This window comes from Oncorhynchus masou, chromosome 22 (assembly GCF_036934945.1).
Source record: "Oncorhynchus masou masou isolate Uvic2021 chromosome 22, UVic_Omas_1.1, whole genome shotgun sequence".
Classification (NCBI taxonomy): Eukaryota; Metazoa; Chordata; class Actinopteri; order Salmoniformes; family Salmonidae; genus Oncorhynchus; species Oncorhynchus masou.
Window position 1 is genome coordinate 22,091,200 of NC_088233.1, and position 13,024 is coordinate 22,104,223.

The 13,024-nt window shown below is 43.5% G+C and overlaps 1 protein-coding gene across 2 annotated transcripts in view; it reads left to right on the forward strand.

The window, feature by feature from the left end:
- The window catches only part of LOC135508673 (transcription factor RFX4-like), a 36,286-nt gene extending 28,176 nt beyond the window's left edge, over positions 1-8,110 (forward strand). For both annotated transcript variants that reach the window (XM_064928909.1, XM_064928910.1), the window contains exons 17-18: positions 571-709; positions 6,592-8,110. In XM_064928909.1, the coding sequence (XP_064784981.1) occupies positions 571-709; positions 6,592-6,864 (412 nt within the window). In that variant the 3' untranslated portion in view covers positions 6,865-8,110. The remainder of the gene's footprint in view (positions 1-570; positions 710-6,591) is intronic.
- The last annotated feature ends 4,914 nt before the right edge of the window (positions 8,111-13,024 follow it).

The following is a 13,024-nucleotide window of genomic DNA, read 5'->3' on the forward strand; positions in this document are numbered from 1 at the left end:
AAATCTATGGCAACAACCATATTGACAGAGTCTGAAGATTAAAACAATTATAATAATATGTTAATATGTTACAATCTAGGTAAAGCTATAAGAGATTTACCCAGAAAGGCTCACAGCTGTATTTGCTGCCAAAGGTGATTCTAACATATATTGACTCGTGGGTGTGAATATTTATGTTAATTAAAAAATGTTGTATTTTTTTGTAACATTCCTACAAACATGTTTTTTAAAATACTTTGTCGTTACGAGTAGATTGTAGAGGAAAAAACATGTTTAATCCATTTTGAATTCAGGCTGTAACACTGTGGAATAAGTCAAGGGGTATGAATACTTTCTGAAGGCACTCTATCTGATTTCTTACTCAAAAAAAGACAGACGACATTTAAAGTACTACATTAAAATTGTTGTCATTTAGTAGAAGCTCTTATCCAGTGTGACTTACAGTAGTGAGTGCATGCATTTTTATACTGGTCCCCCGTAGGATTTGAACTCACAACTCTGGCATTGCAAGCATCATGCTCTACCAACTGAGCCACACGATGTTGACCTGTTTTTGTGTACTCTCTCCAGGTTTACTGGGAGCTATAACTACGGGAGCTACTCTAACCAGCACCCCCACTCCATCCAGAGCCAGTACCCCAGTCTAGCCCACGAACCAGGCATCCCTGCCCCCCTCCACTATCCCGCCTACCACCGCACCTCTGCACAGGTCAGTCCCAACTTGGACTCCCAATCACAAATCAGGCCATAGCACCTACTGTACATTCACCTGAGGATTTACTAAAGGTGTACTGGATGGAATTACAGTGGAGATAATTCTGTGACATTATACTACGCACATCCATTATACTACTCACGTCCATTATACTACTCACGTCCATTACACTACGCATGCCCTTTATTCTACGCACGTCCATTATACTACGCACGTCCATTATACTACGCACGTCCATTATACTAAGCACGTCCATTATACTACGCACGTCCATTATACTACACACGTCCATTATACTACACACGTCCATTATACTACGCACGTCCATTATACTACGCACGCCCTTTATACTACGCACGCCCTTTATACTACGCACGTCCATTATACTACGCACGTCCATTATACTACGCACGTCCATTATACTACGCACGTCCATTATACTACGCACGTCCATTATACTACGCACGTCCATTATACTACGCATGTCCATTATACTACGCACGTCCATTATACTACGCACGTCCATTATACTACGCACGTCCATTATACTACACACATCCATTATACTACGCACGTCCATTACACCACGCATGCCCTTTATACTACACACATCCATTTTACTACGCACGTCCATTACACCACGCATGCCCTTTATACTACACACGTCCATTACACTACACACGTCCATTACACTACGCACGTCCATTATACTACGCACGTCCATTATACTACGCACATCCATTATACTACGCACGTCCATTACACCACGCATGCCCTTTATACTACACACGTCCATTACACTACACACGTCCATTATACTACACATGTCCATTATACTACGCACGTCCATTATACTACGCACGTCCATTACACCACGCATGCCCTTTATACTAAGCACGTCCATTATACTACGCACGTCCATTATACTACACACGTCCATTATACTACACACGTCCATTATACTACGCACGTCCATTATACTGCACATGTCCATTATACTACGCACGTCCATTATACTACGCATGCCCTTTATACTACGCACGTCCATTATACTACGCACGTCCATTATACTACGCACGTCCATTATACTACGCACGTCCATTATACTACGCACGTCCATTATACTACGCACGTCCATTATACTACGCACGTCCATTATACTACGCACGTCCATTATACTACGCACGTCCATTACACCACGCATGCCCTTTATACTACACACGTCCATTACACTACACACGTCCATTATACTACACATGTCCATTATACTACGCACGTCCATTATACTACGCACGTCCATTACACCACGCATGCCCTTTATACTAAGCACGTCCATTATACTACGCACGTCCATTATACTACGCACGTCCATTATACTACGCACGCCCATTATACTACGCACGCCCATTATACTGCACATGTCCATTATACTACGCACGTCCATTATACTACGCACGTCCATTATACTACGCACGTCCATTATACTACGCACGTCCATTATACTACGCACGTCCATTATACTATGCATGTCCATTACACTACGCATGCCCTTTATACTACGCACATCCATTATACTACGCACGTCCATTATACTACGCACGTCCATTATACTACTCACGTCCATTACACTACGCACGTCCATTACACTACGCATGCCCTTTATACTACGCACATCCATTATACTACACACGTCCATTATACTACGCACGTCCATTATACTACGCACGTCCATTATACTACGCACGTCCATTATACTACGCACGTCCATTATACTACGCACGTCCATTATACTACGCACGTCCATTATACTACGCACGTCCATTATACTACGCACGTCCATTATACTACGCACGTCCATTATACTACGCACGTCCATTATACTACGCACGTCCATTATACTACGCACGTCCATTATACTACGCACGTCCATTATACTACGCACGTCCATTATACTACGCACGTACATTATACTACGCACGTCCATTATACTACGCACGTCCATTATACTACGCACGTCCATTATACTACGCACGTCCATTATACTATGCACGTCCATTACACTACGCATGCCCTTTATACTACACACGTCCATTACACTACACACGTCCATTACACTGCGCACGTCCATTATACTACGCACGTCCATTATACTACGCACGTCCATTATACTACGCACGTCCATTACACCATGCATGCCCTTTATACTACACACGTCCATTACACTACACACGTCCATTATACTACACATGTCCATTATACTACGCACGTCCATTATACTACGCACGTCCATTACACCACGCATGCCCTTTATACTAAGCACGTCCATTATACTACGCACGTCCATTATACTACACACGTCCATTATACTACACACGTCCATTATACTACGCACGTCTATTATACTGCACATGTCCATTATACTACGCACGTCCATTACACTACGCATGCCCTTTATACTACGCACGTCCATTATACTACACACGTCCATTATACTACACACGTCCATTATACTACGCACGTCCATTATACTACTCACGTCCATTATACTACGCACGTCCATTACACTACGCACGCCCTTTATACTACGCACGTCCATTATACTACACGTCCATTATACTACGCACGTCCATTATACTACGCACGTCCATTATACTACGCGTCCATTATACTACGCACGTCCATTATACTACGCACGCCATTATACTACGCACGTCCATTATACTACGCACGTCCATTATACTACGCACGCCCATTATACTACGCACGCCCATTATACTACGCACGCCCATTATACTACGCACGTCCATTATACTACGCACGTCCATTATACTACGCACGTCCATTATACTACGCACGTACATTATACTACGCACGTCCATTATACTACGCACGTCCATTATACTACGCACGTCCATTATACTACGCATGTCCATTATACTACGCACGTCCATTACACTACGCATGCCCATTATACTACGCACATAGCCTTATATAAGTCTCTCAGAGCACACACGAGATTTGGTTTTGGGTGCCGAGATTGACTTTATATTTACTCAACACATTAAGACCCTTTGTCAAACTTCCAACATACTGTATATCTTTATGGCCTGTTTGATGATGGTGACATTTAGCCAGAGTCTACAATTCCCGCTTTTTTACACTGTTCACCACACCTGCTAGACTTTGTTGGTGGCAATAGTGGTTCTTGGCTTGGGTCCTGGAGTGGACTACATGGTATTTAATTGACGTCAGAGCAGAGTAGGAAGAAAGGCAGTGCAACACTGTATCAAATCCATTACAAAGAGACTGTTCAAAATGAGGCTGTCTGCTGGGTTATTTGTATTACAGAAAAGCCTGGAAATCACCTAATCACCATAGTACATCATTACAGAGGCGCAAGAACCACTGAAATATTAGGCATTGAATCAAGCAGAATGAATCAGAAGTCATGCTAAGCTATGAACATTTTTAACGTTGATTCTTGTTTCTTTTTCTTCAACATGCCATTATAATGACCTCCCTCTCATATCTATCCACTTATATCTATCCACCTCCCTATATAATCCCGAAGAGTGATAGTTTGTTCCCGGTTGGGCTGTAGGCGGGACATAAATTCCATCCTAGCTTTTGTAAGGTTGAATTTTTCACAGGCAGTAAATCAGAGAGGAATGTTAATATGAACAGGAAGTGAAAAGGAGAACGGGGCTTGTTAGTATGCAAAACGCATTTTATAGCGTTGGTGCCAACAGTGTGGCATGCTCTGGGGATAGACAGAGGGAGAGAGGGAAAGAGAGAGTTAGAACTGGTGTGGCACCAAGAGTGGTTAGTTAGAGCCAGGAGAACATTTACCCTGGTGCGGGCGAGAGAAAGAGAATGAGAGAGAGAGAGAGAGAGAGACTGAGCAAGAAGGTCAACAGAAGAAAAAAGAAGAGTAAGAGTAGGCTAGAGGTTGGGAGGTGCAGCAGCAGGGTGGTGGTGGTGATGGTGGTGGAGCTCATACACTGTTAGCCACAGCAGTGAATGGTGTGAGTTGACCCATCTGATGGTAATTTCCTTTAAAGGGCCCTCCAGCCCCCTGTCTTTGTAGTGGGAGGAGATTCGCTGGGCCTCAGCAGTCTGAATCCTCCTCTCCTCTCCACACCAGCAGAAGCAGCAGACAGTGGGAGGTGATCTGGCCGGGGGCCCAGGACCCAGCCCAGAGGGGCCCAGCTCTGTGCTCCACTGTGCATCCCCTTCCCGCCACTCAATAGTCTCTTCATCTCTCTGAGCCAGTGGCCATAGAACTCATAGACCAGGGCAGGGGGGGCGTTTATTAAAATATTGTTTTTCAATGGTCTCTTTTCTGCGCGTGAACAAGAGGTCGCTGAACCACCCATCCTTCTCCCTGACCTGTGATGACTGCCTCTTTCCATGCCACCATCCCTCATAATAGAACTGACTGTTGCCTGTGTGTTTATATTTAGTGGAATAAAGAGGAAATACTTTTACTTCCACTTTTTTCCACCCTGCTCTGAACTTAAATCGGGCACAATGTGTGTGCTTTGTGTAAGAGGGTCTAAGAGGGTCTCTCAAGAGGAAGGGAAGGAGATGACACTTTGTTGGATTTCCCGACCAGTACCAAATATTTTGTAAGAGGAGCTGATTCTATCCTCACTGTTGGTCGTTGGTTACCCTGGGCAATGAAAATACTATCGGCTGACCGCTTATCCTAGTCCAACAGTTCCAGGAAGTGTCTTATTTATGTCTACCATTTACAATAGACATTGTGGACTACAGGAAAAGGAGGACCAAGCACGCCCCCATTCTCATCGACGGGGCTGCAGTGGAGCAGGTTGAGATCTTCAAGTTCCTTGGTGTCCACATCACCAACAAACTAACATGGTCCAAGCACACCAAGGCAGTCGTGAAGAGGGCACAATAAAAACCTATTCCCCTTCAGGAGACTGAAAAGATTTGGCATGGGTCCTCAGATCCTCAAAAGGTTTTACAGCTGCACCATCGAGAGCATCCTGACAGGTTGCATCACTGCCTGATATGGCAACTGCTCGGCAAGGCACTACAGAGGGTAGTGTGTACGGCCCAGCACATCACCGGGGCCAAGCTTCCTGCCATCCAGGAACTTTATACCAGCCGGTGTCAGAGGAAGGCCCTAAAAATTGTCAAAGACTCCAGCCACCCTAGTCATAGACTGTTCTCTCTGCTACCGCACGGCAAGCGGTACCGGAGCACCAAATCTAGGTCCAAGATGCTTCTAAACAGCTTCTACCCCCAAGCCATAAGACTCCTGGACATCTAATCAAATGGCTAACCAGACTATTTACATTGCCCCCCCCCCTTCTACGCTGCAGCTACTCTCTGTTATTTTCTATGCATAATCACTTTAATAACTCTACCTTCATGTACATATTACCTCAATTACACTGGTGCCCCTGCACATTGACTCTGGTACCCCGCTATTGTTATTTTACTGCTGCTCTTCAATTATTTGTTATTTTTATCTGTTACTTTTTAAAGTATTTTCTTAAAACTGTATTGTTGGCTAAGGGCTTGTAAGCAAGCCTGTTGTATTCGGCGCATGTGACAAATAAATGTGTATTTTATTTGATTCATTGTGAATTATAAACATCATAGTGTTACAGAGAAAGTAAGGATGTGTTATTATGTTTCACATTAATTATTATATCAGGGCCAGGAGTTTTGCCTGGTAATTTTACGTGACCAGGGAAATCTCTGGAGTTCAGCTATAGCCTAACTAGGGGCTGGTGTTTCTCCTGTCAGGTCATGCATTCAGGGAAAAGCCCAGCCCTAGATATGACACATACATGTTACATTTAATACCATCACCCTAAAACCCAATATTCTCTTCTGTTCGGCAGTACCCGCTCAATAGCCAGATGTCTCGGATGGAGCCATGCTTGATGGGAGGTGCTCCTCGGCTGCACCCTACACCCGTGGCCCCACGGTGGGCGGATGTCTCCCCAGCCAACAGCTGTTACACCAGTCCCCCTATGCACTCCTCCCGCTACGCCGCCTCTGGAGACATGTACTCCCCCCTGGCCCCTCGCAGGAACTCTGAATACGAACACTCACAACACTTTCCCGGCTTCGCTTACATAAATGGAGAGGCCACCACAGGCTGGGCCAAGTAGGCTTCCTACTCATCCCTCAGAGAGCAGAGCTGTCCTGAGCACAGTCATGCCCAAGCAGCCTGCCAAGCCTATGGATGCAAACGTCCCACTGTCTTTCCCCAACACGACCCAGAGGCACCTAATCAGGAGTATCAGTGTAATGGTAGGGGAGAGAGGCTGGAGAGTATCAAAACTGGGTAACCTTGTTAACTTGACCCGCAGGCCACAGCACAGACAAACAAGATTCAGGACTTCTTCTCACATTACACAATCAGAATATTGTGGCTTAGGCCTAGTCTGTTGAGGGCAATAATCGCCTCAATGGTGGTGGTTTGTTGTTTGCAGAAAATGGCTGTGCAAACCCTTTGGGATTATAGAAACAGAGGCAGTCGGAAGAATCTCACATGTGGAAGTGTGCAGTGTGAGACTGCCCAGCTGTGCCTTTTCAGTTAATGAACACCCATCCCTGCCCGGCAACCTGCCAAGTCAACAAACACTGATCATCACCCCTCCCTCCCTGTACTGGGACACTAATGTGCGCAACTCTGTTTACGTTATATACTGTGGCTGACGTCAGTACAGTATTTTAACGATGCACACCATTTTCTCTTGGTCAACACTTACTCAGAGTAGGCCTCTGCGACATTGTCCAGAAGACATGCTAGCCTGCTGCAAAACCAGGGTCATATTCATTAGGGCACACCGTAGCAATACATTTTGGAACGGAAAATGAACATGAATGTTTCTTATGTGATAAATTAAGGTTGTCGCTCCCTGTTTGTCTGTTTTCTTCCGTTTGGTGCCTAATGAATACAACCCAGGATGGATTGCCTTAATGTTTCACCACTGGAGCCCTGTCATGTCAATTGGCATACAGCCAGAAAACTATGAGAGAAGTTTATGGCTGAGACAAAGCTAAACATGTGGAGAGCCTTTATTAGCTTGTCAGTTTCACATGAATAGTTTTTTTTAATGATCGAGTGCTGTGCCTCAGCCAGATTCTTTGTGTGCTGTGTCATAACCTCTGTTGCTGTATTTGTGGGATGAGGAAGACACTATAGATATATTCTCTGTAACTTTGTAACATTGTGTTCTTTTTTGTTTTCTGTGTTACAGTTGGTATTTTGTTTTCGTTTTTTTATGGATATAGTTAAGGAAACATTAACCTAGTTGTGTGTGTTTTATAATGCACGCAAAGCTACTGTGGACCTATTACCCTATGGGTAGGAATAAAAAGGAACAAATATCAAAGTGTAACACACATGAACTATAGTCACTTTTTTCTGTAAATACAAGCACTCGACAACTTCAGTGGTGGCAACTGTTACAGTTTAAACTGATATGTATGTGGAATTATTTGTTGCCACATAAATAATTTCTAAAACCCCAATGCAAATGTTCTCATTTCTTTCTTCTCTTCTCTAAAACACATACCATTGGTAATGAACATTTCACTGTTCTGCAGTCCGTTTGTGTATAGCCTACAAACCTTGTTCAACCTCATAGTTTTGGCCAGGCTAGTCTCTTTCCTTGCGTGAAAGATCACCACATCGTAGCTCTTGGTTGAATATTTGGCATTGTTTATCTGGCGTTGTATATCTGGCATTGCACAACAATCCCTGCCTTAAAACCCAATTTGAGTTTGATGTTGACAAAGGAGACCAAATCTTTTCAAATCCTCTGAGCTGATTTTTTACTCCAATCACTTGCCAGCATTGGGAAGACTGGGAACCCAGTGGGGGCTGGGCGAGAAGCGAGAGCCACACTGCGGAAAGAATGACATTTCTATAAAGAGCAGCTTCTGCTGGGGTGTGGTCATCACACGTCGGTCCCGTAACCTTTGACCTTCAAATGTTCTTACATTTTTTTGAAAAACATTACAACCTATATGTTGTGATAATTGTGCTGTTTGCTCTATAACCGGTTAGTTCATATGCCTTGACACCGTGATATATAGGCCCAAGGCTGAGACAAGAAGAAAACAGAATAAATTCAACCACAAATTTGTTTCATTACAAAGCCAGAAATCAATATCTGTCCGTTTAAGTTTACAAAACATATTGCATGGTCAAGCAAGGTAATATCTCCAACATTTTCTAAAAAACAATTGATTTAGAACCACGGAGAGTTACCACAAGTTAAAAGAAACAGGAGCCGCCTCCAGTATTCCAGCACCATTTCAACTTCAACATAATCTAATCAGCTATAGTTTAATACAGTGACAACTAAAATTTACCAAAAATGATTTAGTCCAATCAACATAAGCTAAATATAATGTGGCTGTCCATGGTACTGATTTCTGTGTGTGTTTGTGTGTGTGATGTGCGTGCGTGCAACTAGAAAAAAAACATGTTTGACATACCCTACTCGTAGAGAAATGCCAATGCCATCCTCCTCTTTCATGTTGCCTAAATGGTCTATGACTGTCATACGGTACACATTTTTAGTTGTTGTTTCCTAGGCTACCTGGCTAAAATGCTTGCTAGCTAGCCTAACTTTCTTTCACGGGAAACATTACGCCAGGCCAGCTCGTAAACATTAGCATACTACCTCTAGCTACATGTTAAACTTCCATCCTCTCAGGCCAGGGGAACAATATGAACTTATGGTTGGATCCGAATTTCCATTATAATCATTGGCCAGATTGGAGAATTAAGTCAAACCAAATCCCTATCTCCATCCATGTCTAATTTAGGAAAGGGGGAAGATGATTTTAGCTAGCTAGCTAGCCACCAGAGGACAACAACACAACATGATGCAACAACTCAAGTTTTTTTCTGTCAATGACATTTTGCTTCTGATGTAATTGGTCTGAAGCCAAATCCAAACTGGCAACGCATGACACTTTTTTTTGGTGCACTAGGACCATTCACAGCCGAGCTCACTCAGTTTAGCTCAATGGTGACTGGCTATTATGAAATGATTTTATTTTTTTATCAAGGGAGGCCAAATGCTCACTGGCTTCCCTTGCATTCAATGCTAGGGGCAGCAACAATGTCATACTCTTTTAGACCAGACAGCATCAGATAGATAGGCTACACATAAGATACATTTGGCCTCTTGCAAATCGAAGGAAATGTATGAAACACAGAGAGACGAAAGATACATTATTTTGTATGTTTTTTTCTTTTCTCTTGGTCAATTTTTTGGGGAAGCCTGGCTTCCTTTGGCATCCATGAATACACACCACTGCCTCCATCATAAAAACAAATATGAAGCTGTAATTAATTACAGATGATGTACTGGCTTTACATAGTCCTGGCACAAACAGTTATCAATCAAATGTATTTTATAAAGCCCTTTTTACATCAGCAGATGTCACAAAGTGCTATACAGAAACCCAGCTTAAAACCCCAAACAGCAAGCAATGCAGGTGTAGAAGAACGGTGGCTAGGAAAAACTCCTTAGAAATTCAGGAACTTCTGGCAGTGCCAGGTGGAGATTATAAGAGTACATGGCCATTTAGAGCTAGAATGACCAGCAGGGTTGTAGAAGGTGCAACAGGTAAGTACCTCAATAGTAAATGTCAGTTGGCTTTTCATAGCCAAGCATTCAGAGGTCGAGACAGCAGGTGCGGTAGAGAGAGAGAGAGAGAGTCGAAAATAGCAGGCCCAGGAAAAGGTAACACATCCAGTGAACAGGTCAGGCAGGGTTCCTTAGCCACAGGCAAAACAATTGAAATTGGAGCAGCAGCACGAATAAGTGGACTGGGGACAGCCAGGAGTCACCAGGCCAGGTAGTCCTAAGGCATGATCCTAGGGCTCAGGTTCTCAGGGAGAGAGAGAATTAGAGGGAGCATACTTAAATTCACACAGGACAATAGTTAAGACAGGAGAATTACACCAGATGTAACAGACTGGCTCTAGCCCCCCAGCACATAGACTCTTGCAGGATAGATAGTGGAGACTGAGACAGAGGTGGGTTGGAGGACACTGTATCCCCGTCCGACGATCCCCCCAGGCAGGACCAACCAGGCAGGATATAACTCCACCCACTTTGCCAAAGCACAGCCCCAACACCACTAGAGGGATATCAACAGACCACCAACTTACTACCCTGAGACAAGGTTGAGTATAGCCCACAAAGATCTCCTCCACCGCACAAGCTTGAGAGGGGCGCAAAACTGGACAGGAAGATCATGTCTGTGACTCAACCCACTCAAGTGATGCGCCCCTCCTAGGGACAGCATGGAAGAGCACTAATAAACCAATGACTCAACCCCCGTAATAAGGTCAAAGGGAGAGAATCACAGTAGAAAGATGGGAGCCGGCCAGGCAGAAAAAGCAAGAGCAGTTTGTCGCTACAGTGCCTTGCAGTTCACCTTCGCACGCCTGGGCCAGACTACACTCAATCATAGGACCTACTGAAGAGATGAGTCATCATTAAAGACCTAAAGGTTGAGACCGAGTCTGCGTCTCTCACATGGGTAGGCAGATCGTTCCATAAAAACGGAGGTCTATAGGAGAAAGCCCTGCCTCCAGCTGTTTGCTTAGAAAATCTAGTGACAATTAGGAGGCCTGCTTTTTGTGACTGTAGTGTATGTGTAGGTATGTACGGCAGGACCAAATCGGAGAGATAGGTAGGAGCAAACCCATGTAATGCTTTGTAGGTTAGCAGTAAAACCTTAATATCAGCCCTAGCCTTAACAGGAAGCCAATGTAGAGAGGCTAGCACTGGAGTGATATGATCCATTTTTGGGGGGTTGTAGTCAGGATTCTAGCAGCCGTGTTTAGAACTATTAGAAGTTTATTTTGTGCTTTATCAGGGTAGCCGAAGAGTAGAGTATTGCAGTAAACTAATCGAGAAGTGACAAAAGCATCATTATGCATTTCTGCATCATTTTAGGACAAAAAGATTCAGATTTTTTGCAATATTACGAAGATGGAAAAAAGCTGTCCTTGACATATTCTTGATATGTTTGTCAAAAGAAAGATCATGCTTGCCTGCCTATCCTGAACAACGCAACAATTTATTTCTTATTTTTATATTTTGGCGACTCCATTGCAATTCCCCGGGTCTCGACCCCGACTTTGAATACCACTGCATAAGGGTATGAATGACGTGTGATGCCATTTTTATGACCATGTTATGCCCTTGATTCTGTGATCTACTGACCAGCATTGAAAATGCTTCGAGTGTAGATAGACAAAGACAATTGAACATGCGCTGATCTGATTAGGCCTACAGTGAACATAGATACAGATAACAGGAGACAGGAAATGCAGAAATAATTCATAGATATACATGAGAGACAAGCGCTGCCTATTTTACATAATGATGACAAGCGCGTGCATAGACCTTTTCATATCAAAGTGTGTCGGCAGTATGGTTAGAAGGGCAAAGAAGACAAGACAAAACCCCATAAAAATATAGTAATATTGACGCACTTTTAATGTACATCATTACACGTCTTGAACACCGCGTGCACTCGTTCGATGAGAATATGACGTTTACAGGTGAAATTTGAAACACGAAAGAGGGGTGTAGCTAGCCCATAGAGAATGATAGAGGACTCTAGTGGCCAAACATTGTGGGCGTCCACCATGCTTCCGCTATTTTAAAGTAGTCAACAGTGTGAGGATTCCTATGGGTTGTTGACTCAATGGTGAGTCATAGGTAATTACATACATGGAGTGTGTCTGAAAGTGGGAGTGGCAAAAGAAGAGGGTGGGATCTACCAAATCCACAAATTGGGCAGATTTGTTTCCGCTCAGGAATGTTTTACCTGGCTGATTGGGCTGCAAGGACGAATTGATTGTTGACAATTGTAGAATGTTTGCAAAGTCTAACCCTTTTGTTATTAGTAAGCATTTTACAGTAAGGTTGTATTTATTTATATTTAACCTTTATTTAATTTAACTAGGCTTGTCAGTTAAAAACAAATTCTTATTTACAATGACGGCCTACCCCTACTCCAAATAAAATTTGTTTTGATTTCCTAAACTTATCCTCATTCTCCTAACCTGCCACTTTAATTTAGCTAACCTGCTGCATTAGTTCTCTTAACCTGTTATGTAAACATTCAGCTGACTGGCAGTGCCCTTGGCTATGGCCGGTCTAACCAATAACAGAGCGCTGACGTTACATTACACCCACCCATGTTGATCCACCCACTTCTTTTGTAACGCACACTTTCAGACACAGTCCGAGTATGCATTTAACCATACTTGTCAATGTCCTA